This window comes from Anomaloglossus baeobatrachus, chromosome 3, assembly GCF_048569485.1.
Source record: "Anomaloglossus baeobatrachus isolate aAnoBae1 chromosome 3, aAnoBae1.hap1, whole genome shotgun sequence".
NCBI lineage: Eukaryota > Metazoa > Chordata > Amphibia > Anura > Aromobatidae > Anomaloglossus > Anomaloglossus baeobatrachus.
The window spans coordinates 300,028,747-300,047,519 of NC_134355.1; the positions used below are offsets into that span (position 1 = coordinate 300,028,747).

Below are 18,773 nucleotides of genomic sequence, written 5' to 3' on the forward strand. Positions count from 1 at the left end.
GAGTATATGTCCTTGTCACTTTCCCATGTGTTTTTGTTGTGTTGTGAGTTGTTTGTCACCTTTTGGACACCTTTTGAGGGTGTTTTTTTAGGTGTTTTTATGTGTTTGTGAATGCCTGCCATTGTTTCCTATGCGGTTCGAGGTCGGTTCGTTGAACGTTCGACAAACCGAACTCAAACGGGACCTCCGTTCGGCGAACCGAACTCGACCCGATCCGCGACCGGTTCGCTCATCTCTATTGTTAACCTGTAGAATAACCCCATATCTGCAAGTTAATAGCATTTTTTTTTACCTGACAGGTTCCCTTTAATTGTGAAGAAAAAGTATTCCAACCAAGATCCCACTGATTCGACTGTATCAGTGTCCTTAAAAAGCACTTACAAATGAAGATGTTTGTGGAGCTGTAGGGTGCAAGGGAACTGTTCTTAGCCTGTTGCACCATTCAGTTATGCAGATGAAACAATCATGGTTCATTCCCAGAAATCATGATCAAAAGAAATATCGGCTTTCCTATTCAGTAATGGTGATTGGGAACAGCATTTTGGGGAAAACAGGAGAGGGTCAGAAACACCTTATATTCAAATTGCAGATTTTTATTCACACGTACAATGTGGGATATATTTGTATACATGATGCAGCGTAGGCATACTTTTTTTGAGGACGCATATGGTGGGCATATCAGTATTCAATGCTCAACTTTGTGGGGCACATTAGTGTTCTGCATTGGTATTCTGGGGTAAAGAGTGGTCATATTTTTATTGAGGAACTTGACATGGCTCCCCAAACCATCACTGATTGTGGAAACTTCACACTAGACCTCAAGCAGCTTGGCTTGTGGCCTCTCCACTCTTCCTCCAGACTCTGGGACCTTGATTTCCAAATGAAATGCAAAATTTACTTTCATCTGAAAACAACACCTTGGACCACTGAGCAATAGTCCAGTTCTTTTTGTCCTTGGCCCAGGTAAGACGAAACTGGCGTTGTCTATTGGTCATGAGTGTCTTGACACAAGGAATCTGACAGTTGTAGCCCATTTCCTGGATACGTCTGTGTGTGGTGACTCTTGAAGCACTGACTTCAGCAGCAGTCCACTCCTTGTGAATCTCCCCCAAATTTTTGAATGGCCTTTTCTTAACAGTCCTATCAAGGCTGTGGTTATCCCAGTTTTTTGTGCACTTTTTTCTACCACACTTTTTCCTTCCACTCAACTTTCCACTAACATGCTTGGATACAGCACTTTGTGAACAGCCAGCTTCTTTAGCAATGACCTTTTGTGTCTTACCATCCTTGTGGAGTGTGTCAATGACTGCCTTCTAGACATCTGTCAAGTCAGCAGTCTTTTCCATGATTGTGTAGCCTACTGAACCAGACTAAGGGGTGCTTCACACACAGCGAGCTCGCTGCCGAGATCGCTGCTGAGTCACGCTTTTTGTGACGCAGCAGTGACCTCATTAGCGATCTCGCTGTGTGTGACACTGAGCCGCGATCTGGCCCCGGCTGCGAGATCGCTGCTCGTTACACACAGCCCTGGTTCGTTTTCTTCAAAGGCGCTCTCCCACTGTGACACACAGATCGCTGTGTGTGACAGCGAGAGAGCGACAAATGAAGCGAGCAGGGAGCAGGAGCCGGCGTCTGGCAGCTGCGGTAAGCTGTAACCAAGATAAACATCGGGTAACCAAGGTGGTTACCCGATATTTACCTTAGTTACCAGCCTCCGCCGCTCTTACGCTGCCTGTGCTGCCGGCTCCGGCTCTCTGCACATCTAGCTGCTGTACACATCGGGTTAATTAACCCGATGTGTACTGTAGCTAGGAGAGCAAGGAGCCAGCGCTAAGCAGTGTGCGCGGCTCCCTGCTCTCTGCACATGTAGCTGCATTACACATCGGGTTAATTAACCCGATGTGTACTTTAGCTAGGAGAGCAAGGAGCCAGCGCTCAGTGTGCGCAGCTCCCTGCTCCCTGCACACACAGCTAAGCGGTGTGCGCTGGTAACTAATGTAAACATCGGGTAACCATACCCGATGTTTACCTTAGTTACCAGTGTCCGCAGCTTCCAGACGCCGGCTCCGTGCAAGCGCAGCGTCGCTTGCACGTCGCTGCTGGCTGGGGGCTGGTCACTGGTCGCTGGTGAGATCTGCCTGTTTAACAGCTCACCAGCGACCATGTAGCGATGCAGCAGCGATCCTGACCAGGTCAGATCGCTGGTCGGATCGCTGCTGCATCGCTAAAGTGTGAAGGTACCCTAAGCGACCATTTGAAATGCTTAGGAAGCCTTTCCAGCTGTTTTGTGATAATTATTCTAATTTTCTGAGATAATGACTTTTGTGTTTTCATTGGCTGTAAGCCATAATCATCAACATTAACAGAAATAAACACTTGAAATAGATCTCTGTTTGTAATGACTCTATAAATAATATATGCATTTCACTTTTTGTATTGAATTACTGAAATAAAGTAACTTTTTGATAATATTGTAATTTATTGAGACGCACCTGTAGTATCTGCCATTGCAAACTCTTATGGTCACATTCTCACTACTCTAACTGTAAAGAACCCTCTAATATTTAGCTGCTGGAATCACCTTTTCTCTACATGTATTAAATATCCTCTGGCCCTTTGTAAAATTCTGTTAGTAATATTACAAGTTTCCCTCTTTTGTGAAGCTTATCCCATTTGTAATCATTTTCACAGACTATATAGAGATCCTAATATCAAAATGATCTAAAAAAAAGGGTGATGGAAATCAGCAGAAAAAAAACAAGTTAGTCAAATTAGATAAGAGTGAAGTTTGGTAACATAAGCATAGAAATATACATCTTTGTATTCAGATGAATGACAAGTGATTGGATCTATCCTGATATTATTGGGTGACCGGTGAGCTTATGTTCTTTCGGTAAAAAAAAATAAGAATAAAATTGCGGCAACTGTTCAAAAAACACATGTCCATATTTTGTAAACCCAAATCAATTGCCCCTAAAATAATAAAATAAAAAAATTAAACTCTTGAAGATATAACTCTAAGGGACACAAGGACATTCTCTTGTGCTATTGCCTATACTGCAAGATGTACATAACTTATTCAATGGAATAAGAAGACGACAGCTTGTCCGCAACCCTTATTACTATCTTGCTTGTTTTTACTCTACGAGTATATTGTCCAGAACTCCTACTTAGTTAGATTACCAAAATCAATATGCCTGAAATGTCTCAGTTTAATCTCCCTTATGTTGCAAAGGATAAAATGTGGATTTTGGTCTCATATCAACATGTATCAAGGTTACATTCAATCCATTCAATAGAGATTCCTATTTGATATTTTGTATATACACTTTAGAACTGGAGGGCTTAAATAAAATTATTAAAATATAGATTAGCTGAGTTTACTTTGAATTTTATATTTTTAGGAAAAATGTTACGGTATATATTTTTTTTCAAATTGAGTAAGTTGTTGTGAACAGTATTTTATGGCAGTTTTTGTACTTGCGAGCATGTCATAGTCATGTAACATGGCATCACTGATAGATCTTTTAAAGTTGTAGGATTATTAATGGTTTCCATGTGTCTCATGAAGAAATCATTGCACTTTAACCACTTAACACAAAATGACGGACATAGCTCATCAAGAGTCGGTGTCAGTTCTCGCATCATGACAGACTATATAGGGGGATCTACTTTTGGCCCTCAAAGAAATTTATTGCACAGATTTGTTCTTCCTAATCTGATTTCTAACCCAACACACTAAGACATTATGCTTCCTTCCCATATAGGCGATATAGTTATATCCATTTTACATATAATTTGCTCTAATTTGGTATTTTAATATTAAGCACACCCTCCACACCTATTCCATCCAGCTTCAATCCACCACTAACTAGCAGTATCATCCGATCTCGAGCTTACTATATTTATTCTCCCCACCTTAACCATCTGTAAGTCGATATCCATCCAGATCCTTTCCTCTGTGTGAAGTACTCACAAAAGTGACAATCTTTTCTTCATACCTGGTTTCTAGACCAGGTGCTAATGCACCAAGCTGGCATACATATTCAAGCCACACATTTTGGCCTGCGAGCCACATGTAGTTCCTGAGCCACAGGTTATAAAGAGTGAAATGTTAGAAACATAAAAACACGTGTAGCCATCCTCCATTCATAATGACATCAGCCAGAGGCTGCCATATTAATATATACTTTTTCTTATATGGCACAAGATTGTATTAAACTGTTGCATTAAAAATGACTTAATTGTACGTAATTCGAAAGGCATTAAAAATGAACAAATCCCATCAAAGGAGAACATCTCCAAAGACATACTGATAGGAAGTATAGATTGTCAGCTCATTGGGAACATCGATGATGATGTCTGTAAAGCACTTTGGAATTAATGGCGCTATATAAGTGAGTAAACAAATGTACTGATTGAATGTTCATTTCTCTGGGCTGCCAGCAGTAGTCTCTGTAGTCCATATATCTCTACTACAAGGTTTAACACTGTATGGCTTCCATATAGGTAGTTCTTTAAGGTTATGTGCGCACGCTGCGTTTTTTGCGGCGTTTTTGTGCTTTTTTTGGGTGCAGTTTTGGTCTCAAAACTGCATGAATTTCCTTCCCCAACAAAGTCTATGAGATTTCATTTTTTGCTGTCCGCACTGTGCAGTTTTTTTTTGGTTGCGTCTTTGTGGTGACCGCAAAGATGCAGCATGTCAATTCTTTTGGTGTTTTTCACTGCATTTTTCACCCATTGAGTTCAATTAGGTGTGGAAAACTGCAATGAAAAACACAAGTTGTTATTTTAAATGCGTTTTGGTGCATTTTTCTGACTAGACTCGAGGTCGGCGGGGATTGATCGCTAGTATTTGGCCAGATACTGCTCCCCATATAAAGTGTATGGGGACCAGCATCGGGCGCAAAGGGGTATGAGCAAGCACTTCATACTCACCGATTACTTGGCGGCTTGCACACTGCTGCCGCTGCAGCTCTTTTATCTTCCAGAGACGGCCGTTCATTAGGTTTATAACATATTCACTCCTTCCCTGCTAACCGGTGGCTGTGATTGGTTGCAGGAAGACCCACCATCACGCTGAGTGACAGCTGTCTTACTGCAACTAATCACAACCATCGGTGGGTGGGTTTATATTGTGAAGTAAAATAAATAAATAAATAATTAAAAAAAAACGACGTGTGTTCCCCCCAATTTTGATACCAGCCAAGATAAAGCCACATGGCTGAGGGCTGGTATTCTTAGGATGGGGAGCCCCACGTTATGGAGAGCCCCCCAGTCTAAAAATATCAGCCAGCAGCCGTCCGGAAATGCCGCATCCATTAGATGCGACAATCCCTGGACTCTACCCAGCTCATCCCGATTACCCTGGTGTGGTGGCAATCAAGGTAATAAGGAGTTGCTCATAGCTGCCTAAGTCCTAGCTTAGTGATGGCAGGCGTCTATGAGACACCCCCTCATCACTAAGCAGTAAGTGAAAGTATATAAACACCATCACCCAAAAAAAATCCTTTATTTGAAGTAAAAGACAAAAAACATCTTCTTTCACCACTTTATTAACCCTAGCACAACCCTCCAGGTCCGACGTATTCCACACAAGGTCCCACGATGCATCCAGCTCTGCTACAGCTCACAATCGCAGCGAGCGGCCATAGAACATGACTGCTTGCTGTGAGGGTCAGTCCGCAAGTGAAGTGAGCCATGCGGGATCAGCAGTGACTTCAGCTGTCACCGCATATCCCCTGACTGAAGTCACCGCTGATCTCGAGCTCACTTAAGTCGTGGCCGAATTTGCAGTAACAGATTGAGGACTCCAGCTATCATCGCACATCACCTGACTGGAGTCCTCCACCTGTTACCGCATATCAGGCCACGGCTGAAGTGAGCCACGAGATCAGCGGTGACGTCACTCATGTGATTTGCCGTGTCACTGCACATCACCTGATTGATGTCAGCACTAATCCCGCAGCTCACTTCAGTAGAGGCCTTACATGTGGAGAACTCCTGCATTTTTTAGGCCAAAAACACTAGTCTTTGTCTTCACCCCAAGATCAAAACACTGCATCTTTGTGGTAAAAAAAATGCAGTGTGCGCACATAGCCTAACAGGATGTTATCACAACACAAGATACTTTTAGTAAAGGCTGCAACTATAACTTCCACTCTGGTAGCTTAGCCCTTTGCACATCTTGTACTTAATTGTTTGGGCAACCTTAGGCCTCTTTCACACGTCAGTGAAAAACACACGTTTTTCACGGATGTGTTGAAGGTGCATATGGCTTTTTGTGTGCTGTGATTTTGGCACACGTGTGTTCTCTGTGTTCTATCCTTGATAGCACACGGAGATCTGGAACATTTTACTCACCTGTCCCTGGCTCTACTGTCCGTGGTGCTGATATCTCCATCACTGCTGTCACACTTGCTTCCGGGTCCACGTGCAGTGAATATGCAATGAGCATAATGAGCGGGCCCTGAAACAAGTGACAGCAGCGTCGAAGACAGCATCGTTGAAGACAAGTAAGTATAGAAAATAATTTTATTTCAAAGACACGTGTTAATTAATAATAATAATAATAATAATAATATTAATAATAATAATTTTATTTTTCTAACGCCAACATATCCTGCAGCACTTTACAACTGAGCGGTGACATGTACAGACAATCCCTGGTATTTTGTAGTAATGTGGGGGTAATATCAGGAGAAGATGTGTATAACTGGGGCTCATCAGCATATAGGTGGGAAGCGGAAAGGAAAAAGAGATGACAAATGATACACTGAAGGAGCAGTCATTGAAGAGGATTAACAGAGAGCAGTTTCTTTGGGGCCTATGGAGTGGAGCATAGTGGGGAGGAACCAAAGATCCAAAATGTCAAGTGCAGCAGAGAGCTCCAGAAGAATCAGCAGGGTATAGTGACCATTAGATTTAGCTATAAGTAGATGTTAATGAGGGCAATTTATGTAGAGTATAAAGAGTGGAAACTGGATTGTAAAGGGTCAAGAAGAACGTTATCTGAGAGAAAGTGGAATAGGGTACCTTCCCACTTTAGCGACGCAGCAGCGATCCGACCAGCGATCTGACCTGGTCAGGATCGCTGCTGCATCGCTACATGGTCGCTGGTGAGCTGTCAAACTGGCAGATCTCACCAGCGACCAGTGATCAGCCCCCAGCCAGCAGCGACATGCAAGCGACGCTGCGCTTGCACGGAGCCGGCGTCTGGAAGCTGCGGACACTGGTAACTAAGGTAAACATCGGGTATGGTTACCCGATGTTTACCTTAGTTACCAGCGCACACCGCTTCGCTTAGCGTGTGCAGGGAGCAGGAGCCGGCACTGGCAGCGTGAGAGCTGCGGAGGCTGGTAACGAAGGTAAATATCGGGTAACCACCTTGGTTACCCGATGTTTACCCTGGTTACAGCTTACCGTAGGCTGTCAGACGCCGGCTCCTGCTCCCTGCACATTCAGGATTGTTGCTCTCTTGCTGTCACACACAGCGATGTGTGCTTATCAGCGGGAGAGCAACAATAAAAAAACCAACCAGGGCTGTGTGTAACGAGCAGCGATCTCACAGCAGGGGCCAGATCGCTGCTCAGTGTCACACACAGCGAGATCGCTAATGAGGTCACAAAAAACGTGACTCAGCAGCGATCTCAGTAGCGATCTCGCTGTGTGTGAAGTACCCCTTAGTCAGGACTGGACCAAGCGTTCCAAGAGTTTAGAAATAAAGGGGACATTAGAGACAGGTCTGTAATTAGATGTATTTAGTAGCAGTTATTCTGCTATTGTCATAATTTCATTCAGATTTTTTTTACAGAAGGCAATAAAAAGTTACAAACATAAATATATAGGAGCATATTTTCTATTTGGGAGTACAAACTTTATGACATTTTCGCTACTTTGCTGGAACTGTGTGGTTGAGGTCCAGGTGTGGAAATAAATTCACAGTGCTTATTGATTTTTCAGTAAGGGAAAGTTGAGTTCCATTATGAATTGATCCAGAGGTCTACATGTGAATGTGAAAGTCTGTTGACTGTTAGTGTATCTATCACTTTATTTATCATAAATCACTAGTACATGTCAAGAATTGGAAATTTGTAATATACAGTCATGGCCGAAACTGTTGACACCATTGAAATTATTTCTCCCAGAAAATAATTGCAATTACAGGTTTTGTTATAGACATGTTTATTTCCTTTGTGTGTATTAGAACAAAAGAATGGCAAATTGGACATAATTTCACATTAAATTTCAAAAATGGGCTGGACAAAATTGCTGGCACCTCAACTTAATATTTGGTTGCAAACCCTTTGGAATAAATAAGTGGAATTGCTTTTTATAATCATCAACAAGCTTCTTCCACTTCTCAACTGGAATTTTGGACTTCTCTTCTTTTGCAAACTGTTCCAGGTCATATTTGAAGGGTTCCTTCTAACAGCAATTTTAAGATTTCGCCACAAGTATTCAATAGGATTTAGATCTAGACTCATTGCTGCCTCTTCAGAACTCTCCAGTGATTTGTTTCATTCCTTTTCTGGCTGTTTTTTGAAGTATAGATATACAAAAATGCTTCTACGCCTAATTTCCTAGAAACTAGTGAGTAAATAGGACCAATTTTGAAAGTAGTCAGCAAGAGGAATGAATGTATAATAAACAATATAAATATAGCTGGTAATGCCAGATATACTGTATGGACACCATACGGTATATAAATAAATCAAATATTATAGGATATTAAAACATAAATAAATCAATATATATACAAGTGCCAACTGAACAATATCAGAACAGAAAAGCAAGACACCAATTTACATTTTATTCCATCCAATACTAGTCAATAAACTCTCAGATGAGAAATGAAATAACTGTTCACTAAGAGATAATTAGGGGGGATGAGCATGAAAGTAACTTATTGTGATCCATTCGTGTTTTCAGCAGGCTTGAATCAGTGGGTAGGTGGACAAACCGAGGTCATAGGTGTGAGCTCAGAGAAACAGTGGCAGTGGTTTTCTGGTTGGGAAGGTGTTGCAAAAGAGTTAAAGAACTCTGAGTCTATCCCACGTCTATCCCACGTATGTGCACTTAGAATGAACCCCCTACGATGCTGTAGCTATAACGCCTTCGTATAGGTCCTCACAGAAGAGCAGGCAAGGTGTGGAGTCAGTGCTGGTGGTGACATCACCAGTCAGTATGGCGGCCGTGAAGGCAATAGTATTGCGAGCCTTCATAGCCACTGTACTCACTGGTGAAAATTGGGGTGCTCTTTTGCTTCCTGCTGTTACTTTCTCTATGTGGTGTTTTCTATGTGGTTTCTTACTGGGCACTGATGCTTATTTGTAATATGCAATATTTTAAGTATGTTTGGGGTCATTGTCCTGCTAGAAGACCCATGACTTAGGATGTGAAGCCAGATTTCTGCCACTGGACACAACATTGTGACTCAAAAAACTTTGGTAATCTTCAGGTTCCATGATGTTTTGCACACAGTCAAGGCACCCATTGCCAGAGACAGCAAATCAACACCTAAATATCTTTAAACCTCCACCATATTTGACTGTAAGTACTGTGTTCTTTTTAAGTCTCATTCCATTTTCAGTAAACAGTAAAGGATGTGCTTTACCAAAAAGCTCTATCATGATCTCATCTGTCCACAAGGTGCTTTACCATAACGATTGTGACATGCACACATTTTGGAAAACTGCAGTCTAGCTTTTTTATGTCTCTCTGTCATTAGTGGGGCCTTCTTGGGTCTCCTGCCATAGTGTTCGATTTCATTCAAATGTTGATAACAGTAATGCACCTTGAGCTTGCAGGACAGCTTGAATTTCTTTGGAACTTGATTGGGGCTGCTTATCCACCATCCAGACTATCCTGCATTGGAACCTTTCAGCAAATTTCTCTGCTGTTCACATCCAGGGAGATTAGCTACAAGGGTAGTAATTTTTTTAAGTATGTTACGCACCATGGACAAAGGAACATCAATATCTCTGGAGATGGACTTGTAACTATGAGATTGTTGATATTTTGCAACAATTTTGTTTCTTAAGTCCTCAGCCAGATCTCTTTCTATTCTCCATGCTTAATGTGGCACACACAGACAGACAATGAAAAGACTGAGTCAACTTCTCCCCTTTTATCTGGTTCCAGGTGTGATTTTCATATTGCCCACAGTTGTAACTTTCCACAGATAAGTTTGAACGAGCATCACATGCTTGATACAAAGTTGTGCACCCACAATTTTGAAAAGGTGCCAAAAAATGTGTCTGTACCCTTTATAATGTTTTGTGTGAATTTTTTATTGATCTAATACACACAAAGGAAATAAATATGTGTATAACAAAATATGTGTAATTGCAATCATTTTCTGGAACAATTTCAAGGGTGACACTGACAACACTTTTGCCTATGACTGTATCTGATTAGGGAATAGTGCATATTTTACACTTCCAGGAGACTGAAGTCCTCTATTCACTATTTGCAGACTTTCCATAAATTTACAGAAACCTCCTCAGTTACTAAAAAAATCTACATACAGTACCGAAAAACAGCATGAGGGGTGGAGGATGGCAAAGGGAGACGTGACTGGCTTATAGCATATATCACAGCTCTTACTTCACACCAGGAAGCATCCACTCCATTCAGCAGGCATGGAGACAGAAAATTTACAGAAACCTGCAAAGAGACCAAAATATCCAGCTGGATTGCATCTAATATACATTAACTACTAGTGCAAGCAAATGCTTGCTATCATTTGGAGAGTTAATTTGATGTGGAATGTGTTTACCAAGGACAACTGGAGGGGCGATTATTTTTATACCTATTATAAAAAACAATATGATATTCTCAGAATTGGAAATCCGGTCCAATACTGTCCAAACTGTCTAAATGATCACATTAAGTACCATACATACAGTTAGGTCCAGAAATATTTGGACAGTGACACAATTTTCGCGAGTTGGGCTCTGCATGCCACCACATTGGATTTGAAATGAAACCTCTACAACAGAATTCAAGTGCAGATTGTAACGTTTAATTTGAAGGTTTGAACAAAAATATCTGATAGAAATTGTAGGAATTGTACACATTTCTTTACAAACACTCCACATTTTAGGAGGTCAAAAGTAATTGGACAAATAAACCAAACCCAAACAAAATATTTTTATTTTCAATATTTTGTTGCGAATCCTTTGGAGGCAATCACTGCCTTAAGTCTGGAACCCATGGACATCAGCAAACGCTGGGTTTCCTCCTTCTTAATGCTTTGCCAGGCCTTTACAGCCGCAGCCTTCAGGTCTTGCTTGTTTGTGGGTCTTTCCGTCTTAAGTCTGGATTTGAGCATGTTAAATGCATGCTCAATTGGGTTAAGATCTGGTGATTGACTTGGCCATTGCAGAATGTTCCACTTTTTTGCACTCATGAACTCCTGGGTAGCTTTGGCTGTATGCTTGGGGTCATTGTCCATCTGTACTATGAAGCGCCGTCCGATCAACTTTGCGGCATTTGGCTGAATCTGGGCTGAAAGTATATCCCGGTACACTTCAGAATTCATCCGGCTACTCTTGTCTGCTGTTATGTCATCAATAAACACACGTGACCCAGTGCCACTGAAAGCCATGCATGCCCATGCCATCACGTTGCCTCCACCATGTTTTACAGAGGATGTGGTGTGCCTTGGATCATGTGCCGTTCCCTTTCTTCTCCAAACTTTTTTCTACCCATCATTCTGGTACAGGTTGATCTTTGTCTCATCTGTCCATAGAATACTTTTCCAGAACTGAGCTGGCTTCATGAGGTGTTTTTCAGCAAATTTAACTCTGGCCTGTCTATTTTTGGAATTGATGAATGGTTTGCATCTAGATGTGAACCCTTTGTATTTACTTTCATGGAGTCTTCTCTTTACTGTTGACTTAGAGACAGATACACCTACTTCACTGAGAGTGTTCTGGACTTCAGTTGATGTTGTGAATGGTTTCTTCTTCACCAAAGAAAGTATGCGGCGATCATCCACCACTGTTGTCATCCGTGGACGCCCAGGCCTTTTTGAGTTCCCAAGCTAACCAGTCAATTCCTTTTTTCTCAGAATGTGCCCGACTGTTGATTTTGCTACTCCAAGCATGTCTGCTATCTCTCTGATGGATTTTTTCAGCCTCAGGATGTTCTGCTTCACCTCAATTGAGAGTTCCTTAGACCGCATGTTGTCTGGTCACAGCAACAGCTTCCAAATGCAAAACCACACATCTGTAATCAACCCCAGACCTTTTAACTACTTCATTGATTACAGGTTAACGAGGGAGACGCCTTCAGAGTTAATTGCAGCCCTTAAGAGTCCCTTGTCCAATTACTTTTAGTCCCTTGAAAAAGAGGAGGCTATGCATTACAGAGCTATGATTCCTAAACCCTTTCTCCGATTTGGATGTGAAAACTCTCCATATTGCAGCTGGGAGTGTGCACTTTCAGCCCATATTATATATATAATTGTATTTCTGAACATGTTTTTGTAAACAGCTAAAATAACAAAACTTGTGTCACTGTCCAAATATTTCTGGACCTAACTGTAGATATACATGGATCTCTGTAAAAGAGGTCTTGGTGTACAGTGTTTTCAATAAAAATAAAAAAATACATTTAGAAAAATCGGAGTAAATGCCGCAGACTGTTTCAATAAATGACCCCCATTAGTGTGCCAAAGCCTTCTAGGCACTGCCAATCTGTCTCTTGCTGAAGGCCTACAGCATAAAGCAGATGGGTACAACTTTGACAGCACCATCTCTCCAAATGATGACCTTTTCTCTTCCTATAAAAAAAACAATCCAGAAAAAGCTGGCATCAAAAATGTGTGCCTCTCAGCTGTTCAGTTCATGTTCCATTCCATGATCAATTATCAAGATCTTCACTAAAATTCTCAGATCACTATAACTTTAGGCCACTTAAAGGGGTTGTTTCAAGTTAAAAAATCTGCGCAAAATTGTAAATATTTGTAAAAACAACGCAATTTACCCTGGTTAAACATCGGCCTTCTTCTCATAAACGGAGAGGTTTTTAAAAGGGTTACCCAGCCTTGAGGTGGAAGTCTACAGTCACTCTGTGTAACTGCAGACTTGTTGGGCACTGTCATGATTCCCCGATGCTGGTGGCGGTTATGTGACAGCAAGTATGCAAATTGCACACTTTCGGCCACATTACGACTAGTAGTATCTGAACTTGCATTGAGTGAGGTCGTGCAAGTGTAGTCGGCACGTTACAGCATGTATGAAAATAGCCTACTTGCAGCCACGCAATGCACGCACTGTGAGGATTCACAAGTCTACAGTCACACAGTGACTGCAGACTTGCACCCTAAGGATGGATATCCCCTATAATTCTATAGTGTATACTTCATTGCCTAAGTTATCAGCCACCCTGAATTCCCATGCAGTCTAGTTATTTATATGTGAAGCACACGGTGAAGCAGACTATATGCTTTAGGGCCAGTTTGCACCATTCTGAAGCTGGCCAGTCACTTGATCTAACTTGCCTCAGTTCCCATGCACTTCTCCAATGCTAGCAGCTTTGGAGAGTTCACAGTTTGGTCCAATGGAGCAACCATGCTCCTGGTCCGAGCTGTCAATCTTCAAGATCGTACTGCCCCTGGCAAAGCAGTAGCCATGTGTTCCTGAAGATGCAACTTGAGAAAACTCCTTTAACTTGTTTGAATTCTATTTTTAATTTATGTTGGCTTACAAAGATACATCTTTTTAATTTCCTCTGAGACCAAAAAAAAATGCTCTATAGTGTATCGAAGAACAAAACCTGCTAAATGAACATAAAAACAATTTATACCAGAACCACATACGTCACCAGAACACTCTGTAGAGCAAAGCCATCTGTTGACATGGAACCAATGTGCACACATGCCCAGTATAAACAGTGCAGTCGGTATTTCATCAGAGTGCAGGGATATGTAATGAATGTCACACATGCTGTACAGCAAATAGATTAACGCACCCTTATAATGAAAATCATGCTACAAAAAGATACAGATAGCATAAAAACTGACATATACTTGCATCAAAAATCAATATCTGTTGGATATTTGGCAACACAAAGAACTAATACCTGATTTAATGAGATGCAGTACAGTATTCAATCACATAAATACAGACATAAACCTTTTTGCACAGTAGGATGTGGATCTTTACACTATTTTTCCACCTTTTTTTTTTACGAATTTGCATTACGTATGCCACAGCTGACTGATACTAACATATGAGCCATATCCAATGCTCAAAACTTGCCCATTGACTTGAAAATGCAATATTATTGAGTAAATAGAAATAAAATGTCTACAGAGCAACACTTCCATACTCACTCCAAAACCTAGAAATCCAGAAATGATGTGTGGTGTTAGGAGAAAGAAATGAACATATAGAGCATATTAAGTCCTGCATTCTGTCTATGTACCATGGAATAACAATCATTGTATGACTTATTAATTGCATTTAATCCATTATTGTGCTTCACCCAGTTTCATTACATTTTTAACATGCCACATTTACCTGCTCTGGTCCCAGTTAGCAGCAAATAATACCAGTATCTTCCTGCCAAAGTGGTCAAGATTAGAGAGTACTCCTGGGAATCCATCCTTGAGCCCTTGCTTTATACCTGGATCAGTGGCCTTGAAGTTCTTGAACATATCCAGGTTTTGTTGCCGATACTCAAAGTACTGGGCCAACAAGCGGAAAGCTTCAAAGTGGTTAAATTTCCTTGCCCTCAAGAACCTCAAGATGAAGGCATCATCTGTCCTGAGGAAACCAATATCTGGTCGAGTAATAACCATGTCTCTTACCTCCTGGATATCCTGATGCAAGGTATCTGGGTTCTCATTCAGCTCTAAGCGAGCTTTCTCCAGTGTCTCAGGGGACAGGCCAGCCTGTAAGTGAGTCATATTGACTGGACAAGCTCTTAGGTTCCTGAGAGGCCCTGATGGCAAGTTGTGCCCCGAAAAAAAAAATGTAGGACACAGCTATGTATGAATAATTCAAACAAAGGAAAAACAGTATAAAGATCTCCTATACAGGTCTGTAAAATCACTGAATCCTTCCTTTTTCCACAGCATTAAGAATGAAGCAATAGCAAATATAAGCCCTTGTTGCTTTATCTTCCAGGCTCAAGAATAACAATTGAACAGATGAGTAGAGCGCCCCCAGGCGGCAGGAGGCGGCATTAACATTCAAAAGCATTGAGTATCCTCAGCATTTTGGCCATGATTTTTTAAGTGTATTTATCCCAAGCCAAGAGCATCTCCTTTTCCTGATGAAATCTCTGTGGCTCTGTGCATGCAGAAATCCAATGTGTTCTGTTATTTTAGTGATCCTGTACCATAAAGCCTGACAAACACACAGCAGGGGATTTTCTCAGCCGTGGTTATATAAATCCCATCCTATATACACAGCTAGCTGTACACATCTCTGGTGGTGTGAGGAATGCGGCAGCCTTGCAGTACCTGAGACAAGCCTTCTCCAGCAGAGCATCAAGGAGGAGGCTGGAGGCTCCTGTACATGTGGCTCACTGCAGCTGATCTGGATGACAGTCCCTTCCCATGCAATAAGGTTCTGGAAAAGGGATGGTCCAGTAGCTCCACTTCCTCCTTATTTGTCACACCACCTTGGATCATATGATGCCTGCTCCTCAGAAACCTGCTCCCACCACTAGAGTGACCAGCCTGCCTCCATAGCTTGTGCTCCTGTGTTGCAGCTGCTGTGGGCTGGATGGAAATGAGATGAGAGGTTGCCCGTCTGTTTTGTGCATTCAATCACTTGTGGTCCTGCTGGAGGCTGGCTGACGTCAGCCTTGGCCCAGCCAGTACTATGCAGCATCCTCCCTGCTCTTATCTCCCCCCAACATGCCACTCACAATTCTTTGTTAGCGATCTCTATTGAATTCTGCACCTGCTGTCTTTTTCTTTGTGGTCCCACTCACTGAACAGCCCCTCCTTGCACTGTTTTAAGCCCACCATAAGCTTACAGCTTGTGCGGAAGAACACATCTTGCAAACTGCCCTTGGTTACATACGCTGGATTGTATGTTGCTAACTTTATAAACATTCATCTCTCGTGTATAAATATTTAACTATATACCATATACAGTAGAGTGCATAACATTTAATTTTGTGAGAGATTCTTTTGGATTTAAAGGGGTTGTCCACTACTTTTACATTGATGGCCTATCCTTATTATGGGGGCACCTATTTAGGATTATTACATCCATCCCTTATACTGCTTGTTTCTATCAATTTTTAAATGTTTGTAATTGTATGTCTCTGTTAGTGTTTTTGCAATATTTTTTGTAAATAAGAGCCATGTTTTGTATATATTTACTGGGAGTTCACAGCCTTTTCTATGCTACTTTTTTCTCCATTCTACTTTATTCTTCTTGCCATAGTAATCTGTCAGCACCCTTTATCAGCTTATATTCCATATACTATCTTAAATATTTTGTGGTGCCCACTTAAAAATTTCTTATATTCTATCATTATGATAGGTGATCAATGTCTCATTAGCCAGGGTCCAACACCCGGTACCCCTGCCGATCAGTTGTTATCAGGGCTGGAAATGACAGCAGATGGCCAGAACTGCTCAGTTCCGGAGTTGCCCCGTCAACTGATAGCAGATGTGGCCAGGTACTTCACATATGCCTCCCATTCAAATCAACAGACTGCAGATATGCAGTACCCAGCCACAGATGCTCTCAGAAGACAGGGTAGGACCAGAACTGAGAGTATCCCACTACCTGCTATTGTCATCGCACCGTGAGCTGATCTGCTCGGATGCGTGGTGCGCTGACCAGACATTGATGACCTATCCGAAGGACCAGGGCAATCAGAAAGAGCTGGGTAAAGTGCAGGGACTGTCACATCTAATGGATGGAGAATCCTGGGTGTCAAAATTGGGGAGGGACCACATGCCATATTTTTAAATCATTTATTTACATATTTTTTTTAAAAAAGCCGCATGCTGTTCCTCCTATTTTGAAACACAGCCAAGATAAGCGCACGGCTAGGGGCTGCAGCCTGTAGCTGTTGTAGCTGTGAGTTTCATCTGTGCTGGTATCAAGAGATGGGGGGGACCAACCCTACGCCATTTATTTATTTTATACCATGATATTGTCGCACAAACAGTTCCCGTGATTCCAACCAATCACAGACGCTGCCTGGGGGCAGGGTCTGACTGCAGCCAATCTGAGAGGAGGGTGGACAGGGAAAGCAGTGAATATGAATAAGGGATAATCAGTGGCCCTGGAAGTACATCTGCGGGAGCAGTTACAGCCAGAGACTCGGTATGTCCTGCTTTGTTTTCTTTTTTTTTTACAGCACCCCTACACCATTTCATAACACATAAGTTTGGCCTCCCATTGAATTCAATGGGCTCTGTATGTTCGCTGATCTGTTTGCCGAATTATTCGACAAACACCGGGGGCCCAGAAAGGATCGGTGAACCGAACTTTGAAAGATTCGCTCATCTCTAATTAGGGGTAGCAACAACTGATTGATTGAGGTGTTGGATTCCCACATATACATTTTGAAGACCTTTCTAAAGAATAGATCTTCAACAGAAAAGTAGCGGACAACCTCGCTAATACAGTGCTCAGAATAAACAGCATTCAAGTAACATAAAGGCGTGCACATTTTTTAGCTCTTCTAGTCCACACAATCCTCTTTCAGATTACACAGAAAAAAAAGGAAAAAAAATAGGTATTGAATATCACTGAATGAATCTCAGATGATAGATGTGCTGGTCACATCAAAAATACAATTCACTAGAATTCCCAAATTAGATTACATCAATGTTATATTCACAGTTCGAGGGGTAAAACACCTGGTTACCTATGTTTTATCATGGCTGTGTATAGAGTCTGGTTCATGTATATTTGGACACAGATAACATTTTTTCAAATTTTTGTTCTATACATTACCACAATGGATTTTGAACAAAACAATTCAGATGACGTTGAAGTTCAGACTTCAGCTTTAATTTATTGGGTTGAACAAAATGATTGTATAAAAATGTGAAGAATTAAAGCATTTTTTAATCTCAATCCCTTCACTTTAGGGGCTCAAAAGTTATTGGACAAATTAAATATTTGGAAATAAAATGTTAATTTCTAACACTTGCTGCTAATGATTGCCTGAAGTCTTGAACTCATGGACATCACCAGATGTTGTGTTTCCTCCTTTTTAATGCTCTGACAGGCCTTTACTGCAGTTGCTATTTGTTTGTGGGTATTTCTGTCTGACGTTTAGTGAACTGCATCCTCTATCCTCTATTGGGTTGAGTTCAGGTGACTGACTTTGGCCATTCAAGAATATTCCACTTCTTGACTTTAATAAACTCCTGTGTTGCTTTAGCGTTTTGGTTCATTGTCCATCTCTATTATGAAACGCCAATCAATCAGTTGGGCTGTATTTGGCTGTATTTGAGCACACAGTGTAATGACCAGAGGTCCTATTAAGATCCAGTTAGTCACAGACCGAGACTGAGGCAGAAATGAACAACAGTATTTTACTGAAATGGGGATCAAATTACGGTGAAATGTAGAATATAATAAGCTCAAAATTCCCTTAAAAACATTACCATTAATAATTTTCACACACTAAGCGCTAGCCGAAAATCAATGCACCGATCTCAGAGATCCCAGTATATGGAAATCACATTTGGGACCCGGAACAAATTTACCTACACGTTAAATTTATCAAACTGGAAAGACGATGTAAATTAGGTGAGGGTGGTCTGATGGAACCTC

At 41.5% G+C, this 18,773-nt stretch overlaps 1 protein-coding gene across 1 annotated transcript in view; it reads right to left on the reverse strand.

Annotated features, from left to right (window-relative positions):
* CLVS2 (clavesin 2) overlaps window positions 1-15,795 on the reverse strand; it is a 135,818-nt gene extending 120,023 nt beyond the window's left edge. The window contains exon 1 of the mRNA XM_075339999.1: window positions 14,532-15,795. Within this exon, the coding sequence (XP_075196114.1) occupies window positions 14,532-14,920 (389 nt within the window). The 5' untranslated portion in view covers window positions 14,921-15,795. The remainder of the gene's footprint in view (window positions 1-14,531) is intronic.
* Between the last annotated feature and the right edge of the window lie 2,978 nt (window positions 15,796-18,773).